Source organism: Phaenicophaeus curvirostris, chromosome 2, assembly GCF_032191515.1.
Source record: "Phaenicophaeus curvirostris isolate KB17595 chromosome 2, BPBGC_Pcur_1.0, whole genome shotgun sequence".
NCBI classification, from domain to species: Eukaryota; Metazoa; Chordata; class Aves; order Cuculiformes; family Cuculidae; genus Phaenicophaeus; species Phaenicophaeus curvirostris.
Genome location: NC_091393.1, coordinates 27442707 through 27460915, shown reverse-complemented (window position 1 = coordinate 27460915; position 18209 = coordinate 27442707). Strand labels below are relative to the sequence as shown.

The following is an 18209-nucleotide window of genomic DNA, read 5'->3' as shown; positions in this document are numbered from 1 at the left end:
CCAAGAGAAACTAAAATTTCTATGCCACTCAGGAAAACTTTAAGTAACAGATTGCTTTAAGAAAAAAATTCCTCTGGCTAAAACTAGTTCTTTCTCAAGTGGCCCTTTGGAGCTTAACTCTTTTTCTCACCGTCCTGATAGAAGTGTGGAAGGGTGATGGAAAATGCCTTCATGCCAAGCATCTTACAGGCTCAGCAGTCTCTTCCCTTCTGAAAGAGCTTAGTTTGTAAGTGGCCAACAAGAAGATTGTGTGAGAAACAGCAGAACACACAAGAGGAATGAATAATATTTTGGCAGTAAATACCTAGTTCTTCAGCGAAGCTGTTGTTACAGGAGGAACGTAATAAATTTGCTCAAGAATGGGACAAGCTGCACGGAAAGAGAAGGGAGGGAGAATTGTGTGAATAAATTCTGTTCAAGACTGGTGTGTAGGTATTGATTTTGAACTGTAAATCAGAGAATCATAGAATGGTTTGGGTTGGAAGGGAACTCAAAGCTCATCCAGTTCCAGCCCCCCTGCCATGGGCAGGGACACCTCCCACCAGACCAGGCTGCTCAAGATCCCATCCAGCCTGGCCTTGAACAGTTTCAGGGAGGAGGAAAAAAAATCAGACAGTACTTTTCTTTTTTGTCAGTCCTGGTTTTTTTTTTCTGCTCATGTCTTAATTCGTATTAAACAAGGCAATTGTAATAGTCTAATATAAGTAAAAAACCAATATAATTAAAAGTAGTCCAAGATACTTTTTTTTTTGCTTAATCACAGAGCAACTCGGGCTCTTATTTTTTCTGTTTCTGTGAGACAAGAACTTTGCATTTCTCTTTTAAGTTGCTCATTTCAACAGTGTTTTGAGGCTATTTTGTTGACTTGAAACTTGTGCAGTAATTTATGTGAATAATTTAGGATTTTGATCAAGCTACTGATAAATCCAAGAAAAAATACATTATAAAAAGTTATTGACTTTCTGAATAAATTATTTTCTTTTACTAAGAGAAATATTAGGGAAAATTACTTCAAATAGAATCATAGAATTGCTTTGTTGGAAAAGATGTTTGCCATCAGTGAGTCCAACTGTAACTGCCCACTACTAAACTGTATCCCTAAGCACTTCACCTACCCATCTTTCAAATACCTCAAGGAACGGGGGCTCAACCACCTCCCTGGGCAGCCTCTGCCACTGCCTGAGAACCCTTTCAGTGAAGAAATTTTTCCTGATGGACAATCTAAACTTCCCCTGATGTAGATTGAGGCCATTGCCTCACCTGTCACTTGGGAGAAAAGACCAACACCCACCTCACTACAACCTCCTATCAAGCAGTTGTAGACAGTGATAAGGTCTCCCCTCAGCCTCCTTTTCTCTAGGCTAAACAATCCCAGGCCCCTCAGCTGCTCCTCATAAGATTTGTTCTTCAGTCCCTTTTCCCAGCTTCCCTGGTTCAGTTGCTTTCATGGCTCATTCTGCTGTTACCAGACATAACTGGGATATGTCCATGGGATCCTTTATTTCTCTTTCCCTTCTGTTTTCTTAGTAGACTCTATGCTTCTAATTCTTGAACACGCCGTTGGTCTGTTAGTTCTCACTGCAGCTTGGCCCACTATAGCTTTTTGCTTTAAAGCTTCTGCTTTTTTCATTGTCTCTTCTCCAAAGTGCTGTTCCAGTTTTGTTTGACTTTTTTTTTTTTTTTCAATGGAAATATTCCCAAATATTTTTTCAATGGAAAAAAATATTTTTTCAATGGAATTTTTTCAATGGAAAATTCCCAAATACTCACTGTGTTTGGAAGGCTAAAATAAGTGAACTGAAAGAAACATACTTCATCCTGTGAAGACGTCCTCTTAGGATCTTAGAAGATTTCTGTCATGATTATTCTCAGGCCTGAGATTTTCATTCTGTGATGTGGTCTTGGGGTCTAAGTGACTGATGATACCTTCAAATCCCTCAAATTTGGAAATAGGGCTGGTCAAGCAGTGAACTGCATCTACAGATGTTCTTCAGGATTTAATTAACGATTTTCTTTCAAATGCCAAAAAAACCCAAATACTAATGCCTGGAATAGATGAGGAAGGAATGGGCTGTTTTTTCTGTCACTGTTTTCCTCTGTATGTATATGTATATGTAACTATTCAAACAGCAGAAAATAATTAAAAATGGAGAGTGGAAATTTCAGAATTTAAAAGAATAGTTAAAGTATTACTGTTTATTTGTGAAAATAATCTTGTATGCTTTTGTTTTGTACCAAAGAGGTGGTCCAAGAATAATCAAATTCTCTCCATCCACCTGGCTGAAATGTTGTATTGCTGAGATGTATTCAGCTGCCATCAAAGTGATTTAAAGGGATGGGCATTAATGTATGTAGTGTGTTTGCCAATTCAGAAGATACTGTAAAACCAGATTAATATTATAAGCGCTGAATGATAGTGTAGTTTATAATGTGTAATTTCTTGTCTAATTTCAGACTGTAGAACTAGAGGACAGTTTAATGCATTTTCATATCACTTCCGAGGAAGACGTTCTCTTGATTACAGCTTTCAGGAAGATAAGCCCTTGAAGAAAATGAAAATGTCCAAAACAGTAAGGTGAGAATTACTTTTCTTAAACAAATATGAAAAAAATGCTTGTTTTCAAAATGGAATGAAATTCAAAGATTTCTTTGCATACCACTTTTTTCCAGTGTCTGTTTTCTCAAGTTTACAGTTGATGTAGTTCATTCTGACAGGTCTACATATCTGCTAAGCACTTTTTTTCAAGCTCAAATTTGCGTTAGACCCCTTGTGAGCGACACAGTTAGAGCTCTTGGGCTTTTTATGAAAAAAAAATCAGCCTAATTTGGAGGATGTGGAATCCCACATTCCTTTTGCGCCTACAGTCACCAAACTAAATTATTTCCTTCCTTTTTCAGAGATGTCAGGTCCTCCTCTAGAAAGAGGACGAAACCAAGTCTTGACAGCATTAGCATAAAAATTTCTTATAATAGTAGGATATTCTAGTACCAAAATACTCAGAACAGGACTGGAGAACAGCAGTCATACCATGTTGTTTATAACTCACTAATCCTCAAAATCCTGGAAGTATTCAAGGCCAGGTTAGATGGACTTGGAGCAGCCTGATCCAGTGGGAGGTGTCCCTGCCCTTGGCAGGGGGGTTGGAACTGGATGATCTTTAAAGTCCCTTCCAGCCCAAACCATCCTATGATTCTATGAAAATACTGTAGCAAGGAATTAAACCACAATATTGGTCGCAATCAACGGCACGGGGTTCCTGTAGTTTCCAGGGAATCAAAACTTATCCATGAATTAGTGAAATGACATGAGCTCTGCTCAGACCAAACACTTTTTGTGAAGAACCTTCACGATAAGGGAATCTGAGACTCTCCTGAATTATTGTTCTTTCCATACAGCGTGTGTTCTTTTAGCAAATAAAATTATCTGCTTGACTGAGATAACCAGGCAGAGTCTACCCATTCTGGCAAGGAAACCATCTAGACAGATATGTAGGCAGGTACATGTATTTTAGCAGTTTCAAATACTCATGCGAATGTTTTAGTACTGGAGAAACACCACTGTTGTATTTCTCTTAACAGATCAGAAGCTGTTCTGATGTAAGAGACCCTTTAGTTGTTTTGGATTTAAGCAAGTGAATATAGAGGCTAAGTATAAGTTTACTTACAGAGAGAAAAAGAAACGTTCCTTGAAGTAACCCTTGAAGAAGAGTCTTTTGTCTGGCTTTGCAAGTGAACTGTTAGAGGGTTTTAAATTTAGAAAACCGTAATTCACTTTGTAAAGATTCTAATCCCATAATTTTAAAACTGTAGAAGGGTTAAATTAAATAAAAATGAAAGGAAGAAAAAAAATAAATGCTTGTATCTGAGAAGCAGCTTCTTTGTGTTAATTTGCTGTTTGACTCTGTTTCAGAAATGCAGCTCAAATCTACAACAATCCAACTACTAATCAGGGATACAAGACAGTAAATTTACAGTGCTTTATTTATAGCATAAATAAAGCTAAAGCAACCTCAGTCATTTAACTTTTTCATTAGTTCTCACGGTCATTATTGTATTTAAATTGCACTTGTGATACAGTGATTATTTTTTTCCTTTTTTTTTTCCTTCTCATTTTCAATAACTTAAGCAGGTGGGAAAGATTAAACTTCTTGTTATACAATAGCAGCTGTTTTACTGGAATTTTGGCGTGTTACATTGTTTAGAGGTTTTTTTTAATTTAAATGAAAAACTATGGGAAACGAAGTAGCTTGAACACCTGCCAATAAGTGCTGATTTAATTTAGGTAGAAAGATGATAAATCATCAGCCCTATTATATGACAGAGGATCCGTTAGCTCTGGAGAAGACACGCTAACAAAACAGAAATGCTTGTATGGATTCAAGTATCTTAATGTAATAAGTGACTTAATAATTAGTGTTTTCCTTGCTTTTGAATATATGTTCTCTTAAGTGGTGCCAAGTAGTATATTATTAGTTATGGTCAGTTCCCTTGATAACTGTTTCCCATCAACAGATTGAATTGATTAACATAATTTAATCTTGTACGTCCCTTATCAGAGATCAGCTGGAAAGTGCTATGGAAGAAAGACTCTAGATTTTCTGTACGATGATCAGTATTGTTTTCAAATGTTAGATAAAATGGGACACAGGAATATGTTCATATCTCAAAGTGCTTCTCATTTATTTATGAAAACCAACATTTTCCTTTTTAAAGTTATATTTCTTTAAATACATATTTTGCTAATGAGCATATCGAGGGAGAACCTGTGAATCTGAATGCGAAACATGGATTTCATGTTTAGGAGTAACACTTTAAGACTCTCTTGCTTTTGTCTACTTTCATATTAGAGACTCGAGAGATTTCACCATGAATTTAAAGCGATGCTCTACAGTGTCACTGATGAAAAGTTTATGTGTCCCACTGCGTGAAATGCATACATTGTTTTTCAAAGTGGGAGACGCTCCCTGTAGCTGTTGATGCTAACAATAATCCACAGTTCACTTCACCTGGGTCTTGTCTTCAGCACCAATGGGTTTCATAGAATCATAGAATGGTTTGGGTTAGACTCGACCCTAAGGATCATCGAATTCCACTCCCCTGCCATGGGCAGGGACACCTCCCACTGGATCAGGTGCCCAAGGCCCATACAACCTGGCCTTGAATACCTCCAGGGATGGGGCAGCCACAGCTTCCCTGGGCACCCTGGGCCAATGCGTCCCTGCCCTCGTAGTGAAGAAGGTTCCTAGTTGTGTTTATTGCTCACCATTTACAGTTTTGCTAAATGTTCTAAAATATCTAGCCAAATATAAATGAGATAGATGAATATCCTGACTTGCCATTCATGTGTTGCAGTTCCGTGAAACAGAGTAAATATTTTCATAATGCCACATCAGCATTGAATGAAAACACAAACAAACCTGCCGTGAACGACTTCAAAGAATTTGTTCTGGAAATGCAAAAAACTATTTCAAGCCTCAGAAACCAGGTAAGGTGCTGTAATGGATAGTTTCTACTTGTAGATTTAATTTATAATGTCTTCCTAACATCACTCCTCTTATGTTTTTAATATTTAGACATCCACTGCAGCCAAACCCCACCACATAGTATCTCAAACAAAACACAACACAGAACATGGTGTGTTATTCTTCTTTATTTCTATGTTCTTTTGAAATCATACTGAATTATTCTACAATTAAACCCTCTTGACTTTTGAACCTGAAGCCTAGTGTAACCATTGTGTACTAAACATGAGATTAGTCTGTCTCTAACAGAACTCTGTAGGCTTCATTTTTTTCCTGAGATTTATAGAATCTATGTAAAACTATGATTCAAATGTAGATGTCATAAATAATATGCCAGACTACCACTGCAAATGTAGTTAAGATCTAGGTCATTTAGAAAAGACTTTTACAATGTGGGATAAATGAACTCTTTATTCAGAATAAGTCAGCCACGGTGGAATTCAGGTTTAAAAAAGTATTCCTTACAGGATAGACAAATCCAAAATGAGCCTAAAATTTTTGCCTAGAATAATGAAGTTAATCTAGAACAGATTTTCCATGTAATTTGTAGATACAAATACTGTATTTATTTACATGGTAACTAGATTCCATCTTTTATAGTATTATTTAATCATTATTTTATTCACCTTCAGTGCTCCCATTTTGACAGTGGGAGCACTATATTAAGACTTATTACATTTCTGTCAGTTCTGTCTTTTTTGAATGTGAAAAAGACTGAGGGATTGTTAAAAACTGCCTTCCTAATTACTGTTTCAAGAAGCATGCAATCAGCCAGATAAACTAATCTAATAACCCCCTTTTTATCATTAAGTAAAAACTAGACATAGTAAAATATCCAAACAAATATATTTTATTAAATGTAATGTTTTATTTTGTATTTCACCTCCTATTTCATTCAGAGATTTTTGGAAGTTTAGACTTGTCTTTCCATATATGTCATGCAGTTTCCTTTTCTTTGTATCCTCTAGTTGTATATTCCAATGGCAAGAAAGATGTATCTCCTGCTAGTTTTGCTTTGAAAGGCTTTTTTTCATACTATTAGCCATTTCCAGTCTTTTAGTATTATGAAAACTGAGTAGGGAGAAGAAAAAAACCCAGACAAGTATTTATCATGTATTACATAGCATACGAGAAAAAGCAGAATACTTCACAAAGAAAAACCTTTCTCTGATTCAGTTATTAACTTTCTTTTAATGTTTCCAGATAAAAAAACTTGAATCACGCCTCAGTAAAACAGATTGCACTGATGAAAGGGGTAAATCGTATTCCAGCAATGAAACATGGAAAAAGGACCCTTGTACTGTGTGTGAATGTAAAGTAAGTATGTGGAAAGTCATTCTGAGGTTGATGTTATATTATGTTCTGCTTCTAGAACAGTTTTAGTTTTGTGCTGCTTGATTTCTGGGCTGCAAATTGTTTTATCTTCCGTTATTTGGTGCAAAAAAACATTGAGATTTCCCTGACTTTGACACTGGTTTTCAATCCAGCCTTCATATACTTCGGTTGTACTTCCATTTTCATGGATGTATAGTGGTACTGGCAAAATGAACTGCGAAGTGAGAGACGTCTTGAAAAATTTTACTAAAATGCATAAAAATCAATAAAAGCTCGTCTAATTTAGTCCTAGATTTTCATTTTCTTTTATCATAGTAAAATTTTAAAAAGGTAGTAAGAGAAATATGTCAGGACATGGTCTCCCTGAGTTTCCTGCCTGAATATTAGATGAAGTGATGTACTGCTCAGTTAAAGATGGCATGATACAAAGAACTTTTTCAATCTAAGTTTATGGTGATGTAAACTATGTGGTGTTAATCATAGTTAGCAAGATCTTAGAAAGGATGAATAAGAACATATTCTTCCATAATCATGGATTCATAAAATAGTTAGGGTTGGAAGGGACCTCAAGCCCATTCAGTTCCACCCCTGCCATGGGCAGGGACACCTCCTACTGGATCAGGCTGCCCAAGGCCCATCCAACCTGGCCTTGAACACCTCTTCTGGTGAAGAAAACCCTCCTTACGTCTAGTCTAAATCTGCCCCTCTCCAGTTCATACCCGTTGCCCCACTCCAAGCCTTTGTGAACAGTCCCTCCCCAGCTTTCTTGTAGCCCCTTCAGGTACTGGAAGGTTTCTCTAAGGTCTCCTCAGAGCCTTCTCTTCTCCAGGCTGAACAACCCCAACTCTCTCAATCTGTCTTCATATAGGAGGTGCTCCAGCTCTCTGATCATCTTTGTAGCTTCCTCTGGACCTGTATATTGAAAATATTCCTTGTTTGGAACATATACCTAAGTGTGTTCTGACTTTGTTACTTTATTTCTTGACACAGGTTGGTCAGGTTACCTGCTTTGTAGAATCATGCCCACCAGCTGACTGCGAAGCGCCGGTGAAGGTTCAAGGAGATTGCTGTCCAGTCTGCTTACAACAAAATATTAATAAACAGAAGCCATAAGTCTGCTTTTTAAGAATTTAGGGTGCATACTCCTCCAATCATATCAATGCCTGCTGATGGCAAAACCAGGTAACTACAGTCTTAACAACAGCAAGAAATCCAGATTTACACTATTCTAATGGTGCTGTAGCAGTATAACATAATATATCATTTTCTTTTCTGCCCGTGAAGGTAATCACAATGCAAAACTTAACAAAAGGGAAAATAGCAAACAGGTCAAAGTTAGTTGCGTGTTAAACTTCTCAGGTTAGACAAAAACAAACTGGTGCTACTTTGAAAGAACACTGTCAGGAAGTTTTAGGTACCCAAAGTGACTGGGCTTAAGACTTACTCGAAAACGAACACTTCGTTTCCTATTTTTAATTAGCAACATGAAAAGTTTACTCTCCCTTTTTCAGAACCAGTCTGACTTGATATTTAGCTCTTTGTTATTATTTAGTAAATGAAGGAAAAAGGAAAACACAAGGTCGCTGTGCCGAAAGCAATGCTATAGAGGGCCAGTTTCTGCATGGAAATACTGGTGAATCACTCTATCATTTCTACATCTGGACCAGCAAGGAAATAAAGAAAACTGCACCACGCCTTTCAACATCCTTTCATTAATTCAAGGAGCAAAACTTACCAAAATTTTCACACGAGGAAAGCTAGAATTAGTAAGGAAAGATTAATAGATGTAATTGGAAGATACAAAAAGCAACTGAACGTATCTTAAGGACATATTGACAGTGTTCCTCCTTCTAGCAGAACTTAGATGACAGAGTAGCATTTGATCTTAAAATGAACATAATCCTTTTTGTCAAAACATATGTAATTGCTTGGCAGCTTTTTTGTTTGTTTCGTTGATACTAAATCATTGTAACATGAGCAGCCGGTCCCGTTTTAAAGCTCGCTTCTCTTGATCTCGGATCAACTCAACGTATTTGTATGGCCCTGTTTCGAAAATGTGAAACGATGTCACATGCCATTTTGTAGACAAAGATTCCTACTGATTCGTTGTGCAGGTTGTCAATACTCATGTGTTCCTGATTATATTGTGGCACTGTTTGTTGAAAAAAAAACAAAAACAAAATCAAGCATCATGATTAATTGTGGATTGACTACTTTTTCTGACAAGGTATTCGATTTTTTTAGGTTTTTTTTCCAGTTTCATCTAATGCATATATATTTTTACCTCAATATTTTTATCATTCATGTTAAAGATGGTCTGCCAATGGACTTTATTTCCCATTTAATAAATGTTTAACGTTATAAAGTATATGTCTACACTAGCATTTCAAAATGGTCTACTTTTTAGAATTCAAACTGCATTTTTTTGGCCAGGAATTATGTATTATATTCAGTGAAGGACAACTATCATACCTCATTTTACAGCTTGTTTGTGTTTATTCAGAATTGATTCTCTCTCTGAATACTTAATATGTTAGAATTTATGTCTCTGTCCTTAAGTTCTAAATCAGGACTAACTAGAACCAGGGCTCTTCTGGTATTAAATATTTTATTGACTTCCGAGATTATTGTTCAAATTTAGGGAGGAGATTTGGTATCAGAGAAATCTGCACAATATTAAACATTCTCATTGTAAACATTTCAGATTATGCAGAGACTGAATACTTAATTATTCCATGATAGATCAAATACCTGTCTGATGTCTAACGTAGCACAGCAATATGAGTTCCAGTATAAGATTTTGGCACATAATTTCTCTGATTACTAACATTAATAATTTCTAATTTGATAAAATGATACCATGACATACAGTCAAACTTTGGTGTATCTTTAAAGCTTACTACAGTAAGTTTCATGCTATGGTAGGAACAATATGTACACGTGAGTGATATGTTAAAGGTGTGTAGTAGAGGTACACATGGAGCTACAATTTATATTTTTAAGAATATTTTAATTGATTTTATATACGTTGTTTTGACTTACGTAATTTTCTATGTTAATACTTTTAGAAATTGTGTGTGGCGAGCATGTTTTGAGTATCACATGGTTACTAGAGGCTGTCATTCCTGTATTTCTTTGATGCTCTGGTGTTTTGTTGACTTTTGTTGCGAGTCCAAACCACATGTCTCGTCCTGTAATTCCAACTCAGATGGAACTCCCATTGACCTATAGCAGGAATTCCTCCAAAAGGAAGGATTGCGAAGCTAAACCAAACATAATTTAACTGTCTAACCAAACATAATTTAACTGTCTAAACAGTTAAATAAGGCAGTAATAGATCAAGCTGGTTACTACTTGCATTCTTTTAGTCCAATTTTATATTAAATTAACTTTCTCAAGATTTCCGCTTATAGGAGAAGAGAGTTTCCATTTATCCATTATAAAATAGTACCTTATATCTGATTGTTCCTTTTCTCCAGCCTCCAGAGTAAACTGGGAGGTTTTCTTTGTTGTTCACTGTTTATTCATATGGTATATAAAATGGGCTTAGGAGTCTGGGTATGCTTAAACGAGTATAATATTGAGTTTTTTTCTGCCATCCATCTGATTAAAGACCATTCAGGAAAAACAGGTCTTTACCCACAGTTTAAAATGTAATCAGTCATAGGTTATACTAATTCAGTTTTATTGCAGTGTCTGCAGAATCAATATTGATTTTAACGTATCTGAAACAATGGCCAATGGCTAGATGACCATTTCCTCAGTATCCACTGTGAGAATATTGCTGTAATATGTTGCAAATTTGACATATTTATTTTCTTTTTTAATGTTACCTGAAACAATAACTTTGTTGTTTTTATTGTAATCAGTAAATTTACCAAAGAACTGTTTGCACTGTATAATGAATGCTTTTCAGTTAAAATAAAATGGACCACATTTCCAAGTAAATTCCAAGTGATTTCTTCTCGGTACATGTATGGTTTAGGTTATTTGCTGAACATTCCAGTGTGCAGGCTTTTGTCATAGATCCATATTCCTTATGCTGGATTGCCATGATCAAGACTCCATTTCTGGGAACTAAGCAATGAGCTAATAAATTACGTAGCTTCAGTTGGTTCTGTAATATTATGACACACAGAATTTAAGCATCTATTCACTCTTTTCTTCTAGGTGATGGGAAAAAAAATACGTGTAGACTCAGAAAGCATATTTAAAAGTACATTTATTTCTTGGCAGAAATGTGTTCTTGAACACTTTTTTTCTGAATTTTTATGGGAATTTCATAATACTTGGTTACAGTCTGTTCTTACAGTTCCTTTACTTCCTCATGTCTTCAGGTAGATCCAGGGGCTGGAGAACAAGGGTTATGAGAAGTAGCTGAGGGACCTGGGGTTGTTTAGCCTGGAGAAGAGGAGGCTGAGGGGAGACCTTATCACTGTCTACAGCTTCTTAAAGGAAGTTGTAGCGAGGAGGTTTTTGGTCTCTTCTCCCAAGTGACAGGTGATAGGACGAGAGGGAATGGCCTCAGGTTGCTCCAGGGGAGGTTCAGACTGGACATCAGGAAAAACTTCTTCACCAAAAGGGTTCTCAAGCACTGGAACAGGCTATGCAGGGCAGTAATTGATCCCCACCCCTGAAGAAATTTAAAAAATGTGTAGATTAAATGCTTGGGATACGATTCAGTAGTGGACAGGTACAGTTGGACTTGATGATTTCAAAGGTATTTTCCAACCAAGTGATTCTGTGATTCTATGATTTCACAAATGCCTATCCAGGTTCATGCAATCTCATCTCAAAATGAATCTCCTGTGCAAGAAAGATGCGTTTATTTACATCATTTTGTTTCTGCATCATAGGATATGGATTACTGCCAAATCACTCTCAACCTTTGATGAGGAGTTAGGATTTCCAGAGAACTGGGTCAATTCCTTTGTTAGACCCACCTGATTAACCTGTATCTTCACAAATGGAATTTGTCAGGCTCTCAGTGGAACGAGACAACATTATCCTTACTAAATAATGGGAACCAATAAATTACTTAACATGTGATAAATTACTAGATACTAACATTGTCTTAATCAGCAGCAGTGCTATGAGTGCTCCTTTCAGTGCGCTTTAGCATTCCAGCCTGGTAACAGACGGGGCAGAGCGCAGATCAGATCTGTCTAAGTTACAAGAAGATCTGGCCAGCTGTGTTTAGCTGAAAAGCTACAAATTGAGTATCTGTTTAGATTCTGAAATGGAACAGAACAGCAATTCCTCTGATATAGGAATAAGCCTAATTGTTATGTTCAGTAAAGATATTTCTGTCTATTTGATGCCTCCCTCTGTTGCTCTGTTGCCAAAATAAATCCCATTACCTACTTATATCGTTATGAGATGTTGTCTGTTGTTAACCTGGCTCACAGCCAGTCCAAGGATCAGCGCAGTAAAGTGTTTCATGTCTCTTTTCATAGAGATTAGCATGAAAAAAGTACCCAGAGGGAAAAAAAAGTAATCAGGAATTGTCCTGAGAAAGGAAACGAAGCTATTCCTTTGTTGTGGGGAGAAAAACAGAAAAAAAATTCATCAATATTGATTTTTTTCAGGCAGAATGGAACAGTTCATCAGGAATATAGGAACTGATTCAATATACCAAAGCAACGTGTGTACTAGAGTGAAATAGAGGGTCTCCAGGCACTGGGAATCAATTTTACCAGTTATTGGACCAGCTACTAGTGTGGGAGTAAGGCAGCCTTCTAGTCCTCTGCCTGCACTCTGAGGCAGAGCCTCTCTTTCTATGAAGATCACCTTTTTTTTTTTTTTTCTCCTCCATGCTTTCACAGCTTAGGGTTGGAAGAGACCTTAAAGATCATCCAGTTCCACCCCTGCCATGGGCAGGGACACCTCCCACTGGATCAGGTGCCCAAGGCCCATCCAACCTGGCCTTGGAACACCTCCAGGGATGGGGCAGCCACAGCTTCCCTGGGAAATCTGGGCCAGGGCCCCACCACTCTCCCCGTGAAGAAATTCTTCCTTGTGTCTAGTCTAAATCTGCCCCTCTCCAGCTTATAGCCATTAAATCCCAGTTACTGAAGTAACGGAACTGGCTTGGCATGTTTGCGTACGGCCCCGCTTACTGCCAACCTGTTCTCTTGTATTGAGAATATTTAAAGATTGCCATGGGATTATTTGGATTCTGTTTTCTATCAACAATCAATTCAGGCAATAACAAGCAGCAGCTGCCTTGAGGTCAGAAAGTAACAGCTCCTTTCTGATGCAGGCAGATGTTCATGTGAATTTTAAACCCTTCGGTTTATGTTCTTAATTTTTTTCTGCAGTGGAATGCTGCTGTCACCCCACATCCTGCACCTAACAAGCAGCAATTCCATTTGAACTTCAGGTTTATTCAGAAAACGTGTCAAGTTGGGTTTTTTTAAGATCAAACATTTTTGGAATGATAAAGAGGGACATCACTCCTACGCATATCTTTTGATTAATAGACTTTAAAAGCCCAGAGAAGTCACTGCAGTCCTGTCTAGCACCTGCACAACATGTTAAACTCAATTTATCCAGTGTTTCTTACACTAAGACGCTATCTGGTGTTCGAATTAGGTCTTAAAAAGATGTGCAGACATGACTGAAAATTATAAAAAGTTACTTCTGCATCACCACAACATAAACTGTAATAGTGGGTTACTTACTTTCACGAAGAATTTCAGCCTAACATAGTTCATGTGTATGTGTAGCTATTCAGCTACTGCACGGCTCAGCATAACTCTTACTTCCACTTCTACTTGTTGACTAGATCACGCTTCTCATTTTAAAAACTTCAAGGTTTTATGGGTGCGCACTCAGAGTTTAAGGTGTCTCCTACTCACTAAATCACACCAAGAAATCATATTCAGCCAGATCCTAAAGCTGCTTTTAGCCTCCGATTGCATAATTAGGAGTCACATTTTGTATTGCCCCCCATGCATGATTTTGTGTTTAACTGTGATGTACTCATCAGAATAACTCAGTCTAGAAAGAAATCCAAATTTATCCATAATTATTGGAAGTTTTGGTTGGAGAAAGTAATTTACTTAAGATTTCAAGTTATTTAATCTGGTATCAGCGTTCTGATGCAGCTGCAGGCAAAGCCCTCCCTGACATTCCTTGTGGCAAAAATCAGCCAAGTATAACTGAGCACTTGAGAGAACAAGAAATTAAAGGAAAAATAAAGAAGCTTCTGCTTCCTCTCTGTGGGGAGAAGCTGTTCACAAAATGAAATAAGGCTGGTGACAGTCACTGTTGTTTTTTCCCCACCTGATGCTGTTTGCTTCACTCTTGATACACTATGAAAAGTACAACAGCTTTGAGAGAAAGGCTTTGATAGGAAAGTCAGGATTTAAACTGTAGTAACATCCAGTGTAGGCTGCATATTCCTAGGGATAATCTGGTCTATCCTTTCCCTTTCAGCCACAAGCTTGTCTGTATTGCAGCCTGTAGCCATGTCTTTAATTTAAATATAATTAAAACAAGAATAGCGCACGCTTATGAACGAGCAGAAAAATACGGTGCGGAAATTGTTTATATTAGAAGTTTAAAGAGTTTGGGCTACATTAAGCTAAGCTGTGGTCAGGAATTTTGCATATTTAAGTCTTGGATTTGCACCACTGGAAAAGGAAATGCCTTTTTGGCTTGCTGAACAGCCTTGGTTTGCAGACGTGAGAACTTCCCGGTGCCAGTGAACTCCACCACGGCTCTGGAAAATTATTCAGCCACAGCTGAAGACCTGAAGCTCATTCAAACCTTGATGTGTCTGTTGAGACTAACGCTGCAAGTGAGTAGCTGTCTTAGTGGTTTTGTGATAATTACTTATTTGTGAGGGGATACTCTGTGCAGAGTAGGTTTCGTTTCTCCGTTAGGAACAGAGCAAACCATCCCACCTCTCTTCTAGAACCATTCAGATTAGCAGTAATTATATACTAACCCATAATATTTATTATTTTACGTGTTACAATATTTGCATACCAAAAAGTTTCTTGCAGGGTAGTTGTTTTTTTTTTTTATTAATCACTGCTTCGAACGGTGAAAATAAAAAGGGTTAGTTTAGAACAGAAAAGAAAATGCCAACACCTTGACAATCACACATTTATTTTGTAAACCAAGCACTGCGTTGTGGACTGCTTAGTACTAAAATACAAACTGAAGTGTTCCTCCCGGGCTTTACAGAAAATAGTATTTTATGGAATCTTGCAAAGCAAACAAGGTAGTAGTACTAAGTCTGCTATGGAGAAAGCTGGTGGTGATGACTGGCAGCTCATTTCAGATCTTTAAAAATCATGTTCTTCCATTTCTTATGGGATTATTAAAAGATAAAGCATTTACAATTTAAGATTTTAATAAGATATGATCTTGCAAAAGTGCTGTAGAAACTGCTTCCCTAAATGGGCCACTATTTTTCAGGTTTTTTCTTCCTATCTCCATCCAGCTAGTTGGCTTTCTTTATTCTATTCTAAAATCCCATAAAAATCTGCTGAGAGGAGATAAAAGACAGGCTGGAATCTTGTCTCTTAAGCCAATGCCATTGACACTGCGTGGCCAGTGCTGGGAATGAACCTCATCGGGCCAGGATTTCACCCCAGATAGTCTAATAATATTCATGCGGTTCTGGATTTTGTGTTTTAAGAGGGAGAAGGAATTTGTTGTCTAAGATACAAGATCAGGAGATCAGTTTCAATAATGTCAGTCTACTGCAGATGAGTTGCAACAGCACTGAACAATATATTTTTACTGGGAAGAAATCCTCTCTAACATCCCAGGCCCATGTCCTGACTCTTGCTTGTTTACGCGTGCTCAGTACAACAGGAAAAAATAAACAGAAAAGTCACAGTTGCATTCTCTGAAAACAGAAGTGACCCAAGGAACATTTTTAACCAACTTCTTAGAGTCAACAAATTGCTTGGTTAGGAAAGACCTTTGAGATTATCAGGCTTAACCGTACCTGTCCCCTACTAAACTATACCCCTAAGAACTTCATCTACAAGTCTTTTAGATCTCTACAGTGAACCCTTTTTGTGATGGATTTTTTCCTGATGTCCAGTCTGAACCTGCACTGGTGCAGCTTGAGGCCATTCTCTCTCATGCTATCACCTGTCACTTGGGAGAAGAGACCAACACCCACGTCTCTACAACCTCTTTTCAGGCTGCTGTAGACAGTGATAAGATCTCTAAGATTTATGTTCCTAATTAGATTGCTAGGGATAGCATGTGACTAGAGTTTAAAGAATCATAGAATCATAGAATCACCAGGTTGGAAAAGACCCACCGGATCATCGAGTCCAACCATTCCCATCAATCACTAAACCATGCCCCTTAGCACCTCGTCCACCCATCCCTTAAACACCTCCAGGGAAAGTGACTCAAGACGAGATTCCACTGAAGAATTCCTTTTACAGGAGACCGTCAAGTTAGTCATTTTAGAACAGAAGCCTCAGTGCCACCAGGTCCACCCTGTGAGTGCCTAGCTACAAATGAAATTGAACTTCGTGTAGGAATTAACTTATGTGGGTTTGGCCAGATAGCAGAAAATCATTCACTATTCAGAGAATATCCATAAGTCTCCCAGCAGATATAGCGACTTCTCCTGGGCAGCTTGCCATGCTGTCCGGATGATGGCTGCTCTCTTAGATCTCAATAAGTGCATTTTGGTCTTCAATGAAGATTTCCAAAGCTTGTTACATCAGTCTTGGCACAGCAAACCAAGGAAGCATGGACAAGGTCGTGACTACATGACATGCATGACGAGAATGCATGTCTCTCTCAGGCCCTGAATAAATTATCTGGCAATCAGGCAGAATAAAACATACTTCCCTTTGGTCTTGTGAACTTGAGAGCAAATTAGTTAAAATATCTCTATGGGATATGTGAATTTCCAGCTGCAGGCAGGAAGGAAACTTGCACCGAATATGGTATTCCTTTATCACATGAATTTTCTTTTAAAGAATCACAGAATCATAGAATCATAGAATAGTTTGGGTTCCAACCTCCCTGCCAGGGGCAGGGATGCCTCCCGCTGGATAAGGGTGATCAAAGCTTCATCCAACCTGGCCTTGAACCCCTCCAGGGATGGGGCAGCCACAGCTTCTCTGGGCAACCTGTGCCAGGACCTCACCACCTTCATAGTGAAAAATTTCTTCCTAATGTCTAAACTAAATCTTCCCTCTTCCAATTTAAAGCCTTTCCCTATCCTATCACTCCAGGCCTTTTCAATAATGGAAGAGTTGCTTGAGGTGATTCAGGTAGAATCCAGTTTTGGAGGAGAAAAGGGGTTACTGAGCATTGAGCAACTCTATTCAATCCCTCCAAATGTGGAATAATCCCCAAAATAAACTGAAGAGATTCATCTGTTCATTTCATGGCAAAAGTTCCACAAAATTAAGTGCAAGGTGCATAAAAATAAATAAATGGTCATTGGCAAGAACGGCAGCATATCTAAACAAATCATATCTGCTTTTGGATTTATGCTGATGTATTCATCAGTATCTAGAAAATTCCATCCATTGTGAGAGAAATACTTTTGTGTAAGAACTGTGTGCGGCATTTGAAATGGTTTTTTTTAATTTTTAAGTTGTTATTATTGTTCCACTAAATTGTATTGTACATGACAGTATTATTCTGATTAAAAGTCTTGTTCCCAGTATCTGTTATTTAGTATTTTTTACATATTGATCTATACTTTAGTTTCTTTTCAGTAACCGGCTATTGAATTCTTTATTTCAATTCTGTTTCCCTGACCTTAAGGCTACACAAACCTGTGTACTGATAAGTGGAAACGTGCTGTTTGGGAGTACTTGACAGTCTGTATGAAATATCCTATATTTTATGTATTTTTTATAAATGATGTAACTAAAGTAAACATTGGGGGTTTTTTTAAGTAAATGCCAGAGGTAGAATTAAGCGTTCAAATTAGAATAAGAAATACTGAAAATGGTTTGGTTTTGAACTCTTCCAGTCAAGCTGTGTGTTAGCCCAAGCATATAAATTGAATTTAGGAGGATGTTTTGCTGTTAAACACATATAAACGGGTTGTGTTTTGAATGAGTAATTTAAAACTCAACATGTTTGTAGCAATTGTTTATCAAAAGTGCTCTAAAGGAACCATCTGTCCTCCTGGGTGGTTAGAAAGGATGCGTGGCTAACAGAGCTGCTGGCCCTCCTGTCTCCGGAGTTGTTGGATTCTATGCTGATAATATTTGTCATCTTGATCCTAAAAAAAAATCTGAACCAAGCCAGAAATAGGGAAAAACATCCCTTAAGCATCGTCTGGCTGAATCTTGAACAGTTAATTGAAAGCAGGATGGGGCCTTGAAGATAAGAAACAGGATG

General features: G+C 37.6%; 1 protein-coding gene across 1 annotated transcript in view; it reads left to right on the top strand.

The window, feature by feature from the left end:
• Positions 1 to 10805, top strand: part of PXDN (peroxidasin) — an 87462-nt gene extending 76657 nt beyond the window's left edge. The window contains exons 20-23 of the mRNA XM_069851539.1: positions 2455 to 2575; positions 5353 to 5485; positions 6726 to 6839; positions 7848 to 10805. Coding sequence (XP_069707640.1) covers positions 2455 to 2575; positions 5353 to 5485; positions 6726 to 6839; positions 7848 to 7970 — 491 coding nt within the window. The 3' untranslated portion in view covers positions 7971 to 10805. The remainder of the gene's footprint in view (positions 1 to 2454; positions 2576 to 5352; positions 5486 to 6725; positions 6840 to 7847) is intronic.
• The last annotated feature ends 7404 nt before the right edge of the window (positions 10806 to 18209 follow it).